Source organism: Mustela lutreola, chromosome 16, assembly GCF_030435805.1.
Source record: "Mustela lutreola isolate mMusLut2 chromosome 16, mMusLut2.pri, whole genome shotgun sequence".
Lineage (NCBI taxonomy): Eukaryota > Metazoa > Chordata > Mammalia > Carnivora > Mustelidae > Mustela > Mustela lutreola.
In genome coordinates, this window is record NC_081305.1 from 18,941,374 (window position 1) to 18,961,721 (window position 20,348).

The window sequence follows — 20,348 nt, forward strand, 5'->3', positions numbered from 1 at the left end:
TGGCCCGTGTTGGTGACACCCTGACCACGGCTCAGAGAGATGAAGCTGTGTTTCAGGGAGGTTAAGAAAAGAAGCGAGTCAGCGTGGAAGTCCCTGACTACCCCAATAGCCGTGTCAACAGGGAAGTGACAAGATTTCAGGGCTTCTCCTCTTGAGAGAAGGAAGGTACTTCCGATTTGCTGTTATTTACTTAACGTTCCTTACATGTGAACGATGGCCCGAGCCCCTTACCACACGCACTCCTCCCGAATATTATTTTTGCAATATTTTTATTGATACGATATATTTATTTTGAACACAGAAAAGATACATTGTTGCTTATTTAGCGCTTAAACCAGGAACGAGAAAAGCTGTTTAGCTCCATCCCTCAAACATTGGTGAGTACTTAGGGATTTTTATCTTTTTTCCCACAGTACTCTCTAGGGTTGCAGAAGCAGGATGCATTTCTTAAAAGAGTCCCATCCCTGGAGTGCATTTAAAGGCTATACAGTACAACAGACAGATATTTTTTGCCTAGAAAACAGTACACCACAGAGGCGGACAGAACTGCTTGTAAACAAGGTCCCTTTCCTGGCGGAGTTGGGTGCTTCAGGATGCCGCAGAACCTCTGCACGGATTCCTTTCGGTTCTGCACCGGAAGAAACCCTATTTCTACAGAAAGTAAAATTCACGATTGCCATCCTTGTCACCCTACTTCTCAAGAAAGGGATTACTGAAATGTCTTAGCCCTTCATTAGAAGAATGGAAATGGGGGGCGGGGGTGGGTGGGGGCGGGGGGGAGGCAGGGTGGACTCGAGTTTTCCACTTCCTGCCGCTGGCAATGCTGGCGGGACACTCTGCAAAGCTGTTCGGCTGCCTCCCTCTGGCAGGCTGGGTCTTCATCCATCTTCTTGGATGGAAATTGCTGGGAGTTGTGGGCCACTCTGTAAGCAGGCACACCCATATATCCCTTCCGGGTGCCTCTGGCGGTGAGGCCCAGATCTGATCTCTCATGGTGGCATGCTAGTATTTCGGGGGCCCGCTTCCCCAGTATTTCATCTCTGCAAGTGCCCTGGAGGGCAGGGGCAGAATGCATCAGCTCACGATTCCCAACTAGGAGCTGCCGCCCGGGGGAAGGGTAGACAGCTCACACTCGGCCATGGTGGTCAGCTGGGCACGCACTTAGTGAGGGGCCACGTCTCTGTCTCAGAGCTGTGCCCAGGCCACCCTTCTCTTCTTTGAAGACCCTCAGCCCTGGGCCGTGGTTGGACTGACACGGGGACAGCTGTAACCCACCACCACCACTGTCGCACGCCGGCCAAGGACCCTGCTCATCACCAGTCGCTTGGGGTGGGGGCCCTCCAAAATAACGCCGCCAGCGCCATGAGGCCGGGGGCACTGGGTTAGGGAGGGGGCGGGGGGGGGCGGTGAGGGCTTCCAGGTTGTGCCTGGGCCCCCAGGCCCATGTCCCTCACCCCGTAAGTGTCAGGGTGGTGATAGTGTGGCTGCCCTGGAATTGAGGGAGGGGTCCAGTGTGTGGCTGAACCTCACTGAGGCCTGTCCCACTGCCCAGGAGGGCGTGTTGCCCTGGAGTGGGGGTGGGGGCAGGCGGCCGACCTGGGAGGGTCAGGCAGTTTCTGGAGGCAGAATCAGAGTTTGGGCACAGCCTGCCAGGCGAGGGCAGAGGCAAACAGGCCAGGGAGAGGGGGGAGCAAGGCCCTGTCCCTCTCCAACTGTCTTCTCCCAGCATTGCCTGCAAAGGCATAACCACAGGCTGGGGAGGAGACGGGAGGTCAAGAGAGCTTCATTTTTAATGAAACCTTAGCAGATGGGTTTGTGTGGATGTGGGAGGGGGGCTGTGTGTATTCACATGTCTGTACATGTGTGGTGCGTATCTGGATGTGTGTGTGCATGTGTGTCAGCGTGTATGTGTATGTACAAACCGTTTATCTGTGTGTGCACGTAGAAGTGTGTGCACAGCTCTGTGTGTGTGTGTGTACTTGTACAAACTATCTGTATGTGCACATGGGAGTGCTGTGTGTCCATCTGTGTGTGTGTGTGTAGGTGTACAAACTGTGTATGTATGTGTGCACGTGGGAGTGCTGTGTGTGCATCTGTGTGTGTGTGCGTGTACGCATGCCCTTGTAAGCCTGTGTGTGTGTCTGTGTGTGTGCACGCCCTTGTGGCTCAGCCCGAGGGACCGCAGGACCTGGCTGGCTGGGTCACTCACAGAATCCTTTCTGGACGAGAAGCCGGGGCCCGGGTCGGGGTGGGTGAGCCTGGGGAGCTCCTGGGCCCCGGTTCTGGGCCCGGCAGCGGCAGCAGACCTGATGGGGGGCCAAGCCCGCACACGGCCTCGTAAGGGGGCAGGGTATCCATGGAGATGGTGTGGAGGCCAGCCTGGCCCAGGATCCTCTGCGCCTGCTCGTATCGGCCCGGGCTGTGGATGATGCCCCCATACAGGATGCCATCCAGCACTGGGTAGGAGTCGGTCAGCGAGTAGGGTGGTGGTGCGTCCGTGGGGATGTACAGCTGAGTGGCTCCTGGTCCCATACATTCCTCATAACTGCAAGAGAAGAGGCTCCCTCAGGGCTCAGTGGAACCTGGCTTCAGGGGCCAGTGTGGGGGCTTTCCCGAGGGCTGGGAGCCTGGCGACAGGGACGGTTGCCCTGGAGGTTTGTCATGCTGGCTCTAATGAAACCCTCCAACTCCCCCAGGAAAGGCACCGCTGAACCACTGAGACTGAATTCTAGTCCTGACTCAGCCCAGGCTCCGTGTGAATGTGCTTGGGCAAGTCACTGAACTCCGGGTCTTGGATAGCTCAGAACAGTGGCCACGGCCGATGGAGCGGCTTCCTAGCCGGCACTGAGAATGCATGGTCCGGGGCAGTACCCTCAGCCTGTCTGACTCTCCTGGGCCTCAAGTCATGGAAGCGGCCCTTCCAGGCTTAGAAGGAGACCCTGGGGCTCCTCAGAAACACAGAGGTGTAGGGCACTTACAGCCCCCCAAGGGGAATGGGGTACAGGGTGATGGGGCTGTGGCTGTTTGTGGGGCCAGAGGGGTCTCCTGGTAAGAAAGCAAAGGAGGTCCTGATCTCTCTTCTTTTTCCAACTATTAGCCTGTGGGTCATCTGCCTGAGGGTGCCAGGGAGAACCCACAGGCCCCCCAGAGAAGAATTCCCCAGTGGGACTGGGCTACCTGATGGTCATGAGTGCAGTTTGGACACAGTAAGGCCTGACCCAGTGCATGGGGTTTTGGGTTTTGGGGATGCATACGAAAGAGCCGGGGCCCATCCCCTGACACGAGTCAGAAGGAGCTGAGCTTCTCCTTCTCCAGTGACATCTTTTGAATCATGCCCTGTGTCATTGGGACCTGCTTGGTCAGGAGATGGCCACATCCAGAGATTTTCTGCATTTACACCGTTTGGGGGAGATGTTGCTATTTCCTCTGGACGGGGTGGGGGGGGCGGGTAGGGATTCATACCCAGTGCCCTTCCGGCTCCTGCCCTCCTCCCCCAAACTGTCTCCTTACCCTGGTGGAGAATCCGGGTACATATCTCGAAGCACTGTGGCATCCACGTCCCCATCAGAACTCAGGTCCAAGGGAGGGGACCAGTCTTCGACAGGGCTACAGCTGTAGCGTATCCGGTGGCTCGAGCGACTGTACGTGTGCCCATCAGACACTGCAGGGGACAGACATTCAGCCTGGGCTTTAGACCGGGAGCAGGGAGGGCCCTACATGTGTAGCTGAGGCCACTGAGACCCTGTGCTCTCCAGCTCACCATCTGGTTCCTCACCAACCCCAGCGGCCTGTCATTCTCTCAGAGCTATAGCCCCAGAATGTAAGCACCACTGCTGTGCTGGGCATGGGGTCTCTGAGAGGAAGTGGAGTGGGTTCTGCCCTGGTGGGACTCCCAGGGTGGTGAGCAGCCTGTCCTGGTAACAGCCTGGTACTGAGTCATGAGATTTGATAGATGCAGCACTGGCTCTATGGGAACAGGGATGAGCTGACTCAGCCTGGAAGTCAGGGAGGCCTTCCTGGAGGAGGGGCTCCTAAAGCTGGGTCTTATCTAGGAATTAGCCAAGAGAAGAGGGACAGACTGGGAAGAAGGAAAGAACAGTTGAGCTAAGGAAGGAGGTTAGAAATAAGAGTGTGGTGTGAAAAGGAAGCTTTGAAACTGGGACATGAAAACTGGGGAGTCAGGGAATGAGGGCCACAGAGGTCTCTGGGGTCAGGCCTCCCTTCTCCCTGCGCCCAACTATACATTATTCCCTTATTTATCCCAGGAGAATAGGCACTTCTGTAATGAATTCTGGCCACTCCATATACTGTCTTCTCTTCTGTTTTGTTTGTATATTTACCATATAGTAGTACATTAAAGGCTCTGAAAAGTCCTGCAGCTGAGAATTGCATTTGACAGTACTTGGGCAGCATTTGATCACAGACTCTTCTTTTCTTGGATCTAGTAACACTGTTTAGGAAGTGCTGATAGAGCACATGCATTCAACAAGTGTGGTTCAGAGGGGCTCGGCGACTTGCCAGAGGTCACACAACAAATTACTGGTAGGACCAGAGAGCAGCTCAATAGCCTGGCTCCTCACTCTATAAAGCGCTCCACCTCCCTGTTTCTGGCAGTTCTAGTAGAGGCTAGGGGACAGGGGAGCTGCAAAGATGGCTGAGGCATGAGGTCTCCCCACCCACACTGGGGTCTCCGCAGGCTCCTCCCTTCAGAGATCAGGAGGCGACATCAGGGGGTGGGGCTTATCTGTCTGGGGTGGGGTTAGTGACCTGCTTTGAGGTCAGCAGCACCGTCTATTCCCATCTTACACACTGAGGATATCCGTCCCCATTCTCCATTCTACAAGCTGTATAATATTCTCTCCACTTCCTTCATCTCTTTTTGCCCACTCCTGATACAACAGTGAGTAGAAAAATCTGGACGTGAAACTCTATCTGCAGGTATAATCCCGGGGTTATCTATGGACCTTGAGAAAGCTCTCGGAAGAAAATATTCCAGACACGTTAACAGTGGCTCTGTCTTGATGACAGGATCATGACCCTTATTTTCTTCTTTATATTTTTTGTATTTTAAAGGTTTTCCCACGGTGAACACATATTACTTCTCTACTAGGAAAAAGGTCCCCAATAATGCATGCTATAAAAAGGAGCTGAAATGAGATTTGTTTCCCTTTAGGGCACCAGCTGAAGGGTGAGAATTTCTGGAAGAACTTGAGGAAGAAACTCAGGAAAGAAGAAAGCATGAAGTAGGGTGAGGACAGAGGTGGGATGTGGGCCTCTGGGCTCTGGGGTGAGGAGGGGCCCACCAAACCACACAGGAGGTTAGGGCTTGTCTCAACCTCGGGAAAGCTAAAGCTGTGTCCTAGACCATGGTGGGAGAGCTGTGGTGGGCACGCCCGACAGCTAATGGAGCCGAGCACACTGCCGTGCCCCTCTCTGCTTGGGCATCTTTCCTGGGGCTTCCCAGAGGCCGAAGAGCTTAGGGAAACTGAGGCTGCTCTGAGGCGCTCACCTAGCTCAGAACCCGATCCTGAGTTCACCCAGCTCAGCGCAGACAGAGTTCCTGAGGAACAGCTGGAAAGACTCCCCCGGCCCCTCATTTCAACTCCCCCAAATTCTTTTCTCATCTCCTCTCTCTACTTCCACGTCAGCACAGACCCCAGTGGTCTAGGCCTCTGGAAGTCCCCCTAGCCACCTCATGGGGAGTGAGCTCTCCCTACCCCTTTGTTTGCCAAAGTCAAGAAACGCTTCAGCTCCTGATTTAACCCCAATCTGAGGTACACGCCCCTCCACGAGCCCAGGAATAGAGAACAGGAATTTGCACCCACAGGCACCTGCTGTGTTCACCCCACACCTGTGAGAGGCGCTGTGGCCGCCTCCTGCTCTCAGATGGGGAAACTGAGAGGTGGGGGCGCTCACTCTAAAGCCCCGGCAAGTGAGAGACCCGATCTGCCTCCTAAAACTGAAGATCTTTCCATCTCACAGAAATAGAATTTGTTTCATTCACTCACTGGTTCATTCATTCATTCATTCATTTTCAAACATTTATTGGCTCTTCTCTCTGTGCCCGGCTGGATGGCAGAAGGACTCTGTGCACAGGCAGAGGAGGGCCAATTGTGTCCTAAGGGCAATGGGGAGCCACTGAGGGGTGTTGAGCAGAGGATGGCACTTAGGTCAGTCACCAGGTCAGTCACTTAGGCTGCCTTGCAGAGAATGCCTAGCAGCTGCCGGTCAGGTGGCTGGCAAGGGGCAGAGGCCAGTGTCACCAGTGTGGCCCTGGCTTAGGTTTTCTCGGGGGAGAAAGAATGAAAAGAATTAACATGTATTGAGCATGGACCCGGAAGCCAGGTTCTGTGCGACTTAGTCCTCACAGTACCCTGTAGGCGTGGGTCCCCGTGTACCCATCATGTAGGTGACTCGCTTGAGCTACACACTGGTTAGACCACTTTCCCTGGGTTGAACAGTAAGACGAGGAAGATGAAGGCCATTTTGGATCCCTGGTTCTGAGGGGCCTGTGAGACCTTGAGGAGAGACGCCTGGGGGAGCCCTGGCCGAGGGTGACCGGTAGTGCCTGAAACAGGCAGGTGGCTGAGATGGAGCCAGAAGTGCGTGTAGAGAGAGGACCTGGGGCCAAGGGTTTGGCTTGGAGGGACCTTGCTATTCCTCTCTTCAGAGACTAGGAATCCACAGAGAAGTCTGAGGAGGCACAGGCAGAGTGCTAGGAGAGAGAGCAGGAGAGCCCGAGTCAGGGCAGCCAGGGGAAGGGGGTGTCTGGAGGACAGAAGCGTCCCCAGGGCTACCGGGCGGGTGCTTGTCAGTGCTCTGCTGCTTTGCCCTCCCCACAGTGAGGCACAGGGTGCTTCCTTTCTCGCCAGCCTCCTTCCAAGGTTCCTGGCACCCCTGTGCACCCTCCAAGAAGCTGTGGGAAGCTATGGGGGGGCGTCAGTGCCTCTCCCACTGAGGCCTCAAGCAAGAGCTGAGAACCTAAGCAGGGCAAGGAGGCGGGAACCCTACAAATGGGTACCCATGGGGACAGGGAGGCAGGGCTGCACCCATCAGCACTGGGCAGCAAAGGCCTGATGCCGGGTGTGGCCTGGCTGTGACCTGCTGTCACACCACTAACTCCACAGAGATCAGGGCCAGGGCCTTGCTCATGGACCACCAGCCCTGGGCCTCCAGGCCCATCTCTCTTCTTAAGGCCAAGGTCAACCTCAAACCTCAGCTTGGGATTTACTCTGGCCCCCTCTCCCATGCTCTAAGTACCAGGCTCCTCAGGCCTGGGAACTTCCAGGCTGTTCAACAAGGTGCTTTGGTACCCCGGTCTTTAAAATGGGCAAGGGGCACCTGGCTAGCTCTTGATCATAGGGTTGTGAGTTCGGGGCCCATGTCAAGTGTAGAGACAACTTTAAAAAAATAAAACACTGGGCGCCTGGGTGGCTCAGTGGGTTAAGCTGCTGCCTTCGGCTCAGGTCATGATCTCAGAGTCCTGGGATCGAGTCCCGCATCGGGCTCTCTGCTGAGCAGAGAGCCTGCTTCCCTCTCTCTCTCTCTGCCTGCCTCTCCATCTACTTGTGATTTCTCTCTGTCAAATAAATAAATAAAATCTTAAAAAAAAAAAAAAAACACTAAGTAAAAGGAAATGGGCAAACACAGCACTTGCAGTGAGGAGGAAATGGGGTGGTTCCTTCCCTGGTGGAACATCTTCTCTGGGTGAGATCCTGTGCTGGGCTATGGACCCCACTGGTCAAGAGCCACCCACAGGTCCTGTTTTCCATGGTGCAACCCTGCCATCCCATGACAGGGGCATTGGCAGAAGTGTGGGCAAATGCCAAGCAAGTACAGGGAAGGGTGATTCCATCCTACCTGGGCAGGATGTGGTGGCATTTGAGGTGGGCCTGAAGGACAAGTAGGCTTTTGTCAGTTGTCGCAGGGCGGGGGGGGGGGGGTAGTATGGGGAATGGCACTGTGGACCTAGGAAGAGCATATGCAAAGGTGTGGAGGTTCCCCTAACCCTAATCCTCACTCCTTATTGGGAGTGGGCATGCCTGGGCAAGAGCCTCCCACTCCTCCAGGGGCCGGCTGGAGCTATAAGCATAGGAATAAGCCAGGCCAGTGCTGGGCAGTGCTCCTGGCTTGTCTTCTTGGGGAGTCCTCAGCTTCTGGGGACCCTAGAGGGGACTGGGTTGGCTGAGCTTCCAGTACCTGCTTGATTCATGCTGACTCTTCTCTTTAGCTTCCCCTGTTGGGCAGTGAGGACAAACCACTGACCTGCTGACCTGCTGTCCCCTTCCTCCGTCGTGGCCACATGTCCCCTGCCAGGTGATGTCCCTCTGTGTCTCGTTGAGAGGGGCAGCTTCCTGCTCTTCTACTTCTCCTACCAGCATTGCCAGCGGAGCAACATCCAGGTCCACAGGGCCCCTAGGTCTTGGGTGCATTTGCCAGATGGGGCCCTGGGCCCATGGGGTGCCCCTGGTGCTGTTTCCCCCACACCTTCAGCCTCCCTCAGTGGTGTGACCCATGGCACGTGGTGGGGAGCCTGCAGGAGCCTAGGCTGGGCTACCTGGGCTCAAATCTGGGGTCCACCTGGCTGGTTGACCCTAGGTAGGTTACTTCAGCACCTGACTATGGTCTGAATGTTTGCTAAACCCTCCAGTCCCCAATTCTTATATTGAAATCTGAACCCCCAAGGTGCTGCTAGTATGAGTTGGGGACTTTGGGAGATGATTAGGTCACGAGGGTGAAGCCCTCACAATAGGGACCAGTGCCCTCACAAAAGAAACCCCAGAGAGCTAGCTCATCCCTTCTACTGTGTGGGGACACAGCGAGAAGGACGTGGGCCCTCACCAGACACCAGATCTGCAGGGGCCTTGATCTTGGGAGTCCCGAGCCCCCAGAATGTAGAAAAAAAGTTCTTTTGTTTACAAGCCACTCCGTTTTTGGTATGTTTGTTATAGCCACCTGAATGCCCCAACTTCAACTTCCTTTAAAAAAAAAAAAAAAAAAAGATTTATTTATTTGACAGAGATCACAAGTAGGCAGGGAGGCAGGCAGAGAAAGAGAGGAAGAAGCAGGCTCCCTGCTGAGCACAGAGCCTGATGCGGGGCTCGATCCCAGGACCCTGGGATTGTGACCTGAGCTGAAGGCAGAGGCTTTAACCCACTGAGTCACTCAGGCGCCCCTCAATCTCAACTTCCTTATCTGTAAATTGGGAAGGCAATAAAAAGTAGTCTGACCTCCAGGACCACAGTAAGGGTGAAATGAGATCGTGCGTGAAAAGTGCGGGGCAATCAGTGAGTGTCCTGCTGTCCAGGTCCTCCCTGCTTCAGCTCCCGGCGGCCGGGTGCGGGAGGCGAGTTGTAGTTGCTGAAAGGTAGCCCCTTCCTCACCCAGTTAACTCTGTGTGGAAGGGGGAGGAAGTGGCACAAAGCTGCTGGGTGATCGGGGCATGTTGGGAGGGGGCTGTGGATTTCAGGCCTCTGGTCCATGTGGATGAGATCCCACCCAACCAGTTTTTAGATTTTTATTTTCTTTCTTTCTCCCAAGCTTTGCCTGTCCCAGAGGAGGAGGAAAGATTGCTAGGCCCTGCCATGGCTCTGGAGCCTCCAGGTGGCTTCACCTGTGGTGTGATGGTGGCCTCTGGGTCCATATGGCTCCCAGAGTCCAGGCCGAGGCTCCGTCAGGCCTCAGGGCAGGCTTTTTCCTGCTTTTGACAACCATTCTGGGAATTGAATGAACTGAGCTCCTTCTTGCTGCTGTTAGATAACGGTCCCCTTCCAAGTGTCAGACAAAGTCAGGTGGCTGCCTTCTCTAAACAGTTCAGGCCTTCTGGCCAGATGAACACTTTGGGGACTGGTTGCCCCAGGAATTAACCACCACCTCTGTGTAAGGGAGATTCCCCTCATTGGGAAAATCTCCAATCCGTTCTCTATGCACTTTGCAGGCTCCCTGGGGGTAGAGTCACTCACTCATCACTCGTGCCATCATTCATCCATCCACTTATTCATGTGTCCAACTGACCCCCCACCTGTCTAGCCCACCACCTTCCTATCTGTCCATCTTTCCATCCATCCATCCATCCACCCCCCCATCTATCCATGCGCTCACACAGCCCACCCAGTCCACGCCGCCTGTATCCACCCACTCTAGCCATTCATCCTCTCTTCCTGTGTCCTTCTGTCCACCCATGTCGCCAACCATCTCCCACCCCACCCACTCACCCATCTTTCCCTTCAGCCACTGGTCTGTCCACTCGCTCGCCCCACCCCCATTCCCTCACCTCTCCATCTCCTCATCCCCCTCCCCATCTGTCCCCCCGTCCGACCCCCCCATCCCTCTCTCCCTCCGTCCTTCCACGCAGGTCCCAGCTGGACCAGCTGTCAGTACAGCCGGGCCCACACTGGCCAAGGCTGGGGAGTAGACCACACCCTTCCTTTGACCTTCAGGGTCACCTTGGCAGACTCCTGGACCTCTCAGGCCCCTGAGAGCCTCTGATCTCTTCCTGACCACCCCGTCCCACCCCTGGCAGGGCTGCCCCCCTCCCCTGTGTCTCCTGGGTGGCCGTCACAATCAGACAGGAGGCCAGGCCCCGGGGTGGACGGCAACTCACCGTATCCTTGCTCGTACTCTCGGTGGTAACGGCGGCGGTGGCGGTGGTGGTGGTGATGGTGGCGGCGGTGGCGGTGGCGGTGACGCTGGAGCCGGGCCTGCCGGTCCCTGCGGATACTGCCCACGATGATAGTGATGCAGGAGAGGATGATGACCACCCCTATGACTGCACTTGCCACCAATACAGGAGACACCAGCAGGTGGCTGTGCTCCGAGCTCTCTGAGTACGTGGGGTAGAAATAGCTGGTTCGGTTGTACCGAGCTATTGGGAACAAGGAGAGGACATTGAGTTGGGGCACAGACCCTGCCATGTTTCCTCTTCCAGCCCGGCTGCCCGTGAATGATGTGTCCCTAATAAATGGAGGACAGTCAGGCTTCAGCCCCATGGACGGTGTCCCAGCTGCCTGTGAGAGGGAGGAAGGGAACAGTGCTTTGCTCTGCTCCCTGAAGGAGCCCCTGAGGCTGCGGCTTGACCTCCCCTCCTCTTTTCTCCAGCTCTGGCCGGAGAGCTCAACTAGCTCACAGGTAGGAGAAGAAAAACTCCAGGCAATAGACTTGTCCAAGGTCACAGAGCAAATCAGTGGCAGAACTGAGGCCTGAAGTCAAGACTCAGTGCTAGATAGGGACTCTGCTCCACCAAGATTTGAGGTTGGAAGGTGAACTTTACCTTGGAAAGGGGTCAGTGATGGATGGGGATGTTGGTCAAAGTATGAGGACTAACTCTGCTGGCCTCTAACTCTGACCTCCTGCTTTGGGGGGGTGAAACCTCCCCAGGGGGTTCCAGGGAAATCAAATGGTAACTGACCCAGACACGTCAAGGGGTTGGATCAGAGCAGAGAAGGCTTCCCAGAGTGGCTGTACTAATATTAAAAAAGACAGACTTCAAAACAAAAACTGTCATTAGCGATAAACGGGCATTTTATAATGATGAAAGGGCAGTCTGTCAGGAAGTCGTAACAATTATAAACCTATATGCACCTAAGAACATAGCCCTACGATATAGGGAGCAAAGGCTGAAGCACTGAAGGGAGAGACCAACGACATGGCGGTAACGGCCGGAGACACCAGGACCCCACTTTCGACAAGGTACAGAATTCAGTTTCATGTTTGCTTTTGACTGGTTGGGCCTGCTTGAGTTTTGGGGGAAGTGCCAGCTGCTTGTTTTTATTCCCTTGGCTGTCAGCTAGCTACCCTAAGCTCAAGTTGTCCGTTTTTCCTGAAGACCCACAGCTGGAAAGGGGCAAAGTGGGGCTCTCCTCCTTGTCTCTCAGGCAAAAGCGATCCATTTAAATTGTCCAGTCAGACCTCAATTTAGGAGGACTCAAGCCCTTGGCTGTGGACATGGAGCACGCCGGCCACGCTTTCCTCAGTCGAGGCTGGTGACAGACGTTACTAAATGACAATGGTTCTTATTCCTTTTGGGTCCAGGAGGCAGCCTCCATGTCCTTTCTAGTAGTGGTCCACATGGTGATTCCACCCAGTCAGGGAATGGAGCTTTTGGTTCCACTTGCCTAGTGTGACCACGGTGCCCTGTGCTACTACTACTCTGCAGCCAGTGGCCAGGGCTTTGGCTCAGACTGGAGCTGAGCCATGATCACCTATTACTGGATTCTCTCTAGTAAAGTCCAGGCTGCCCAGCTGTCCAATTGATGTCACCCTCTTCCTCCTCACCAGGTGGCCTCTCATTTTGGAGGCCAAGGGCAGGGGTGGTGCATGTCAGGGACATCGCTCTTTTCCAGAAAGTAGGAGTGGGGGCGCGGTCCACACCATTGTCAGGGCTCTAGACTGTCCCATTCAGTGTGTCCCCGCTGCTGCCATGGCTTGTGTCGTACCGGTCACCCATGACTCAAGGCAGACGTGCTCCTGGAGAGCTGGCCCGTCCAGGATGGTGCCCAGCTCAGCTCCCTAGAGCTGGATATGAGTGTGTGTGTCTGTTCTGTGCTGCTGAGGTGCCGGTGCCTCAGGGTCACCTTGAAGATGCCCCGCCCTCCTCCGCGTCACCTGCAGATGAGAGCCTTGTCCCCCAGCAGTTCCAGTCTCATCACCAGTTGGGTGCAATGATGGCATCACCCATGCCCGCAGACAGAGCCAGTTGGTGCTGGCGCCCACCTGCCTGGCTGGTTGAGCAATTAATCTCCCAGTCACCAGGACCGGCAGAGGTAGGTGCTACTTTAAATTATGAGGGAAACTCTTCCAATTTCTAAACGCAGGGCCCATTATATCAACAAGATATGTATGACTGCAGAGAAATAACAGGGTGACAGCCCTCCTTGCCACCCCTCTGCCTCCCCGTCCCCCTACACCAGCTGTGGCAAGCACAGAGGATAAGGCAGGTTTTGCCTCTCTCCTGGACTTTCTTCCCAAGCGGCTTCTACAGAAACTGAGCCCTAGACAGATTAAGCAACTTGCCCAAGGTCACGTGGCCCACGGAGAGGGAGCTGGGTTGGGGGGCAACCTCAGGCCTACACTCTGAGCCAAGGGCTAGAGCCTGTGACTACCAGGCACTGGGCTCTGGGAGCTCATGTTTTCTTGGATCTTGATAAACTAAAAAGTTCCTGTCTCTAAAATGATGCTTGGCTGCTTCTGGATCCCTTTATTGTAGTCAGAGCAGGCCGTGATCTACAGCTTATGCAGGGTGAAGGCGTACTAACAGCTGAACGTTGCTGATAAGACACCAGGATTCCAGAGAAGGGAGCCCGTGTGTGTCAGGAAGAGACAGATTGGGACAAGTAGATACTCAGGGCTGAGGGGCTGGGGGAGGGGACCCCTCTTCTGTGTATCTTCCATTTCTGCATCTGTCCCAGAGATGTGGTTGGGACTGTGGGGAGGGGCCCTGGGGCAATTTCTCCACAGAGGAACAATGGGAATACTAAGGTAGCTCTCACCGGGCACTTAGCAGCAATGGTCAGGCTCTACACCCTTTATAAGCACCATAATCTCATTTAATCATCACAGCAACCTGAGAGGCAGATATCTTTCCCACCCATTTTACAGATGGGGAAGCTGAGGCACAGAGGTAGTGAAAGGGGTGGAGCCAGAACTTAGATCCAGCTTGTTCTGTGCTGTTCCCAAGCCTGCACTCATACTCCCTCTGGTTCCACATGGGGTTGACAGCCCCTGGAGGGCAGGACCTGTGTCCCCTCGGTCTTGTCACTGGGTTTTTCCAGCATCTTGGGCGAGGCCAGCCCACAAAGGGAACTCGGGGGCCATTTGAGTCTCAAGGAGGGAGGTCAGGGATGGGTTGCTTGTGTTCTTGGGGGGATGGGGCCGGGCTCTGTGAGCTACTCCGTCATTCTCACTCACCCGCTGGCACGTCCTTCTGCTCATCACTCACCCAACCGTCCAGCCCAAATGCGGGATCCACGCTCGTTCACAAGCCCGGGCAGATTGTGGGGATGGAAGGGGTGTTACCGTCTAGGGGAGCGGATCAGGTCTTAACGGAGGAGTCCAGGTCTGGGGTGGGCTCCAGATCGATGGTGAATCAGTCTGGCAAATCCCACCACAGGAGAACCTTGTGCTTCTGAGGAGTCATGAGAGAGGTGGAGGCTGAGGCAGTGGCCAGACCGTGAAGGGTTTTGAATGTCAAATCAAGAGACTGTCCTCTATCTCCGGGGCAGAGAGGAGACTTGGGTGAAGGAGTGTGGTCACAGTGTTTTAGGAGAGCCCTCTGAGTGCAGACTTGGGGGGGCAAAGTGGGGACTCGGGGATCAGGGAGGAGGCTGCTGCCAGGGTCCACGTGAGCATGGGGCTGGGGTCGGGGAGGCTGAGGACCACGGCCCCGCGCTGTGCAGAGCCGAGTACAGAGCCAGGCTCCGGCAGACACCCTTGGTTGGCAGAAGGCCACTGCAGAGTTCCTTTGCCTCTCTTCTTTGATGTGCTCTGAGCAGGCCTCAAGGAGAGGCCTGATGCTTCCCTACTCGGCAGGTAGGGTCCCAAGGGCCCCTTTGAGGCTGGGGCGGTACCCCGGGCCATGGGCCACTGCTGTGCCAGGCATAAATCTCTGCCTCCAGATTTCTGGTCCAGCTGGGAGCCACAACTGAGTCAGAAGGCTCTATGTGACCCAGGTCTACATGTGGGGCAGGGTCTGGGACCGGCTTCTCTTCTATGCAGATACCTTTGTTACCCTCATTTATAGATAAGGATGCTGGGACTTGGTGAGCTGAAGATTCGCCCTGGTTTTGTGGCAGATCTGGGATTTGAACCCAGGGTGTCTGACAACTCATCAAATCGTGGCACCAAGCAGGGGAAGAGAGTGGGATGTGGTGGGGGTGGAGGCAGGGGAGCTGGGCTCTGTGTCTGGTTCTATCGCTCATTTGCTGTGTGACCTTCGGCACACTCTGCCCTCTCTGGACCTGCTGGCACTCTGTCCAAAGAGATACCTATTCTCGAATGTTCATCCCTCCAGGGTGGGTGAATGGGTCTGAGAGGGGTCGGGAGGGGGTGGCAGCTGGGTGAGCACAGTGGGTGTGAGGGGAGGCGATAAGATTCAGTCCTGTGTCAGGAGGATGGGGTCAGGGCTGTCTCCAATCTGGGAAACAGGCAAGGTGGGGAAACTGAGGCAGAAGATCACTACCAAGTCCTTGTTGAGTGTAGTGTGCAGGCAGCTCTACAGTCCCTCTGTCTGTGTACAAGGAAGCGGTCTTTGCAGCCTGAAGCTCCCTGAGGAGCGCTGACAAGGGAAGGGCACCAGGACTGGAGGTGTTGAGCCAATATCTTTAAGCCTGTTGTCCGGCCCACCCCCTCAGAGAGGATGGCTAAAAGGAAAAGGAGGGCCATCAACTCAAATCTGACTGATGGCTCCTGTCACAGGAAAGTCTGAGGACATTTGTCATGGATCCACTTCCCTGGCAAGTCTGGCCTCAGCTGTGCGGTTCTTCCTACACTGCTGAGTGACCTCCAGTGAGGTCACTGGAAGGAATATGGGAAAGAAGATTCAGACGCCATCTTCTCTCCGCTGGATGTTGGCAGGTCCCAGCCTCCTGGCAGGAATATGCAGAGGGGCTGGGGCAGGGGACATGGCAGGGTGGGCTCCCTTGCATGGGCATTTCTGGGTCTCCTCCTTTGCTTTTTAGGTTAGCCTCTCAGCCCATTTGCCGAAACCTGTCCTCTTGCTGCCAAGTGTCTGTGATGGAGAGATACAAGAGTGCTGGGGCAGGGTTCAGGGACATCCACATGGTGGGGCTGGGCTCTTGGAGGACAAACAGAGGAGGGAGGAAGGAACACAGAGAGGTGAGGTCCCAGCAGAGCTCCAGAAAGGAGGAGGTGCTTCTGGGGTGAGGTAGGAGGTCACCTAGATGGCAGCTAGACTTTGGGATAATGGAAGTGAGGAAAAGGCAACTTGGTGTTCAAGATTCTTCTTACAATGGGGATGCGTCTCTACAAGAAGTCAGCTAATGTCATGTCAAGGTCTTGAAACGTTTTACTTGGCCATTTGTGGCATCATAAACAGGGTAGATTATAGTGGAGAGGAGGACTGGAATGTGAAGTCATCTACCCTCAATCCTCTATAAATTTACTCAGCCAACCAACCATCCACCCTCCGTGTATTTATTTACCTGGGCATCTACACAGCATTCTCTTGATCATCCATCTATCCATCCATCTGCCCATCCATCCACTCACCGATACTCACTAAGTGCATTTTCCACGTCTGGACATGTGCTAGACACTGGGAACATGGTACAAATCAGACCACAATGAACCTCAAACTGTGGGAAGCAAGAGGTCCTACATAGGTGCCCCAGGGCCAAGAAGAGAAGCTTGGGATATGATGGAGCTCCCTGCTCTCCCTTCACACAGAGTAGCTCTGTTTCCATCTGTTTCACACATCAGGCTTAACAGGGGAGTGCTCCACTGCCTACTAGAAGCTTCTCAACTACTACATTAAAATATAACTGGAAAATCTAAGTGACTACCCACAGGCCTTTCATGACTATAAATACAAGATGAAAGTGGTTTATTCCACTATTAAGATGCCACTTAAATAAACTCACCAAAATGATCTCACATGGACTATCGCTTCTACATATCGAACGAGCTTACTGTCTTGTTATCATTCACTAAACTTTTATCTCTGGTTGGGTGGATAATTTATTCATTGGCTGGGGAAATTCACCGTAACAGTGTCACAAACCACTTTTCCCTATTTCTATGGACTATTTCTATGGAGCAAATGGTGAACTGGGCAACATCCCAGAAGGAAAGCCATGACAGAATTAGGCTTTCCACTTGATCCCACACCAAACTCTCATTTTCTTGCTAGAATCATCACTGGTCCCGACCTCCTCATTTTCTCTCCTCTTTTGTCAACACCTAAAGTTGGCTCTTACGCTGTTTTCCACAAAGAACATAGGTTTTTATAACACTGGCTGAGTCATGGTCAATGCTCAATGAGTAGGAAGTCATGTAACTGTGTTGGGAAGAAGATGCTGGGGGGCTGGCTTGGCCCACCCATCAGCTGGGGGGATTAGCTCCCACATCCCAGCTTGCATTATGAGACTCAAAATCATGGCTTGGAAAATGACCATTTACTACAACATGGACTTTCCAGGAAGTTCATGAATAATTGATATATAACATGTTAAATTTATGAAAGCTGCAAATTATCCTCAGCTATCCCACCACAACTGGTCCAGGCTCAAGCTATGTACTTGGGCTACAGTATTCTCTTCCTTGAGTTTTGCTTTGGCCTTTTGCTTTCATAGGTTCTGATTCTGGAAAATGTTAGAGGTGATGGGATTTTGTCCCCTGCTCCACAGAGGTTCTCTCAGCTCCTAGAATTTATGAGGCCATCTGGAAAACCACCAGGGCAACAGTGTATTAAAAATAATGTCCCAGAAGTAGACAGGGCTTCTTCTGGAAATGCAAGAATGGTTTAAGACCAGGAAATCTATTAATATGTCATTTCCATAGATAGGATGCGAAAAACTAGATGGGGCAAAGCCCGGCATCTCTTGGCCATGATCTTGGTGATATTAAGTGGTTGTTAGCATCACACTGAACCATGGAGCTCTGGAATTGCTTCTTAGCATTAGTGGTTCATGGAACATGGATTTCTAAAAATGTTATGGGATGTTTGGGAACAGCCTTTTATCCTCTGAACCCCCAAGGTTGCTTTGTAGCCCTTAGTGGTCTTTGGAGCCAAACAGGCACATTATCAGTCCCTTTATTCACAATATTCTGAGAAGGATCAGTCCTCACCTGCCTTCCTTGAGGGGAAAGGCTAGCACTCCTACATAAGTATGGCTTGTCCTAGGCTAAGTAAGACACAGATGGTCCTGGGTTCAAAGCCTGCTTCTTGCCCTCTGCTCTCTTTACCCCTCTGAACCTCTATCACTTACTTCATCTGTAAAATGGAAACAGCAGTCTTGGCTATGAACTAATTAAAGCACAGTGCCTAGCAGGATGCTTGCCACACTGTGTGTGCTCAATATAGGACAACGAAACCTTAAAATCTTAAAGATATCCCTTAGACATTGATCTACATGTGAAAGGCAAATCAGTAAAGCTTCCAGAGGAAAGCACTGGAGAATGTCTTCATGACCGTGGGTTTCTTAAGCAGATACAAAAATTCCATGAAAAAATTGGTAAGTTTGACTATATTAAAATAAAGATCTTTGGTAGGAATTTGGACTTTGAGGTGGGCAGGGGGCCAAGGAACAACACAGGACTCAGATGTGAACAGGGTCGAGGCCAGGGCTAGAGCAAGCAGAAAGTTTTGAAAGACTTTCTTAATATATTCATCACTTGCAACCTGCCCCAGGCCATTGGAGAATGCTGCCCATGGAGGTTCCTGTCTGTACAGGTGCCTGGAAGTAGTTAAAAGATCCCAAGACACTAAAGGGTCCTTCTTCACATCTCTGTGGCACATCCCCTTTTTCACAATTAGTTATTTACCTCTAATGGCTTTGTTTTTTTTTGCGGGATACCCCACAGACTAGCGGCACCATCAGTTATGACAGACAGTTCAATGTCAAACAGTATTAACAGAGTATAATACATCTCGTGATGCTACGGGAAAACTAATTTTGCAACCTAGGCCTCGTGTTCAATGCTGGAACCTCAAACAGCCTTTCTTCAAACAAGTGATAAGTAAAAAGCCCCGCAGGATTTCTTTTCGTTTAGAAAAATGCAAGTCTTAGCAGCAGCTGACAGGAAATGTGCGATATTTACCCGGCCTGTCTTTTGATGATGACTCACATGACCGGTGCCTTTGGTGCCTCTGATTACCTATGTTTCAATATTCGTGCAATATTGAAAACTTCCATCCTGCAATGGTTTCTACAGCACAACCATGGTCCTTGGGTGCTGAATCAAACCTACGGACAGACCCTCGTTCTGTGTTTATGGCATGTTTTTGTTTTCTGTTCTCCGTCAAAGCCAGTGCCGAACAAAGGGAGAACACTGTGTGCACCTTTCTCCTCTTACATGTGTCCGTCACCCTGCCATCCCCCTGCCTCTTGTAACAAGACAATGGCGTGGAGCTGAGCCTCTCGTTCTTGTGCACTTCAAAATAAATCCTACTGAGAGAGAAATGCTGGATATGCTCAGATCGAGCAGGAATGGAGATTGAAATGGTGGGTAAACGTTCATTAAACCCTACCCTGAACTTCTGCCCCGATCGAGGGGACACTGCTCGGTTCAGTGTTTTTACTTAATACTCGATATAATTTATATTTTAAAAGCATTCCAAGAATACTCCACAGGTTTCTGAATATACAAATCCTGTTATAAATTACAAAGTGTCTGAGAATTTGATAGTCATGTTGTTTTAGATAATTGGATTTTACGCTCCGTAGATGGGCCCGTGTGCTGCATCGCACGGCTGTCATTGATCATCTTGCTCCCTCCCGAGGGTGGCATGGGGTTAAGGTGGGGGGTGTGCCCAGGGCTGCGGTTCCCACCGCTTAGGGAGTGGTGGTGACACACAGTGCACAGACCACAGCCACGTGTGCTGTAACCACAGTCCTGAAACTGTTGGAACCACTGTCAATATTTTAAAATGTTGGCAGTAACTTATCTCGGGAAAAAAAAAAAGGGACATTTTTGAAAAAGTTTAAACTATTTCATTTCATTGAACCAAAAACCTAAAATTTCAAAAATAGCTGGAAACTCTCTAATAAGGCTGCCGTCCAACTTAAGAGGGGTCCACCCTGGCTTTTTGGATTATAAAATTATATTCTCGTTTTTATTGCATCACCCCTAATCCTCACCCTTACCCCCATTTCTGGGGGAGACAAGTGTTATCCAGGGGCTAAAGAGCCTGGGGTATGGGCAGAGGAGAGCTCTGGAATGACGGTCTCTAGCAAGGCCTAACAATCACCTACATGATCACATGGAGTCCAGGTGTGGTCTGGTGGGCTGAGGGAGCAGCCCCTAGAGCTGATGCTTAGGGAGCTGATAGAAGACACGAGAGGAGCAAATAGAGAGGGCTCTGGGAGTTGAAATGTACCTGTGCTCCCAGAGGGGTCCGTGTGGCCAGTGCCCTGGACTTAGATCCAGGAGCCCTGCCTTTGAATCCTGTCTCCTCCTCTGGCAGGTCCCTGGCTATGTGACTTGTCTCTCTTGGAGCCTCTCTCTCCTCTCTGGAAAGCAAGCAGGCCTGCACACGTCTGCAGTGACGTCACAGAGGACAACCAGTTTTCCCCAGTCACCCTAGGCACAGTTTCAGTTGCAGGCAGAGCTGAGTTTAGGGGTCACTAGTCGAGGGTAGCCCTTAGCAGAGAAATGGCTATGTCCTTGCACAT

General features: G+C 53.0%; 1 protein-coding gene and 1 pseudogene across 2 annotated transcripts in view; one reads left to right on the forward strand and one right to left on the reverse strand.

Annotated features, from left to right (window-relative positions):
- Window positions 1-283: 283 nt before the first annotated feature.
- The window catches only part of BEAN1 (brain expressed associated with NEDD4 1), a 36,436-nt gene continuing 16,371 nt past the window's right edge, over window positions 284-20,348 (reverse strand). For both annotated transcript variants that reach the window (XM_059152994.1, XM_059152993.1), the window contains exons 3-5: window positions 10,604-10,864; window positions 3,511-3,661; window positions 284-2,545 (exon numbers count right to left, since the gene is read on the reverse strand). In XM_059152994.1, coding sequence (XP_059008977.1) covers window positions 2,206-2,545; window positions 3,511-3,661; window positions 10,604-10,864 — 752 coding nt within the window. In that variant the 3' untranslated portion in view covers window positions 284-2,205. The remainder of the gene's footprint in view (window positions 2,546-3,510; window positions 3,662-10,603; window positions 10,865-20,348) is intronic.
- On the forward strand, window positions 11,645-18,743 carry LOC131818676 (nuclear envelope phosphatase-regulatory subunit 1-like; annotated as a pseudogene).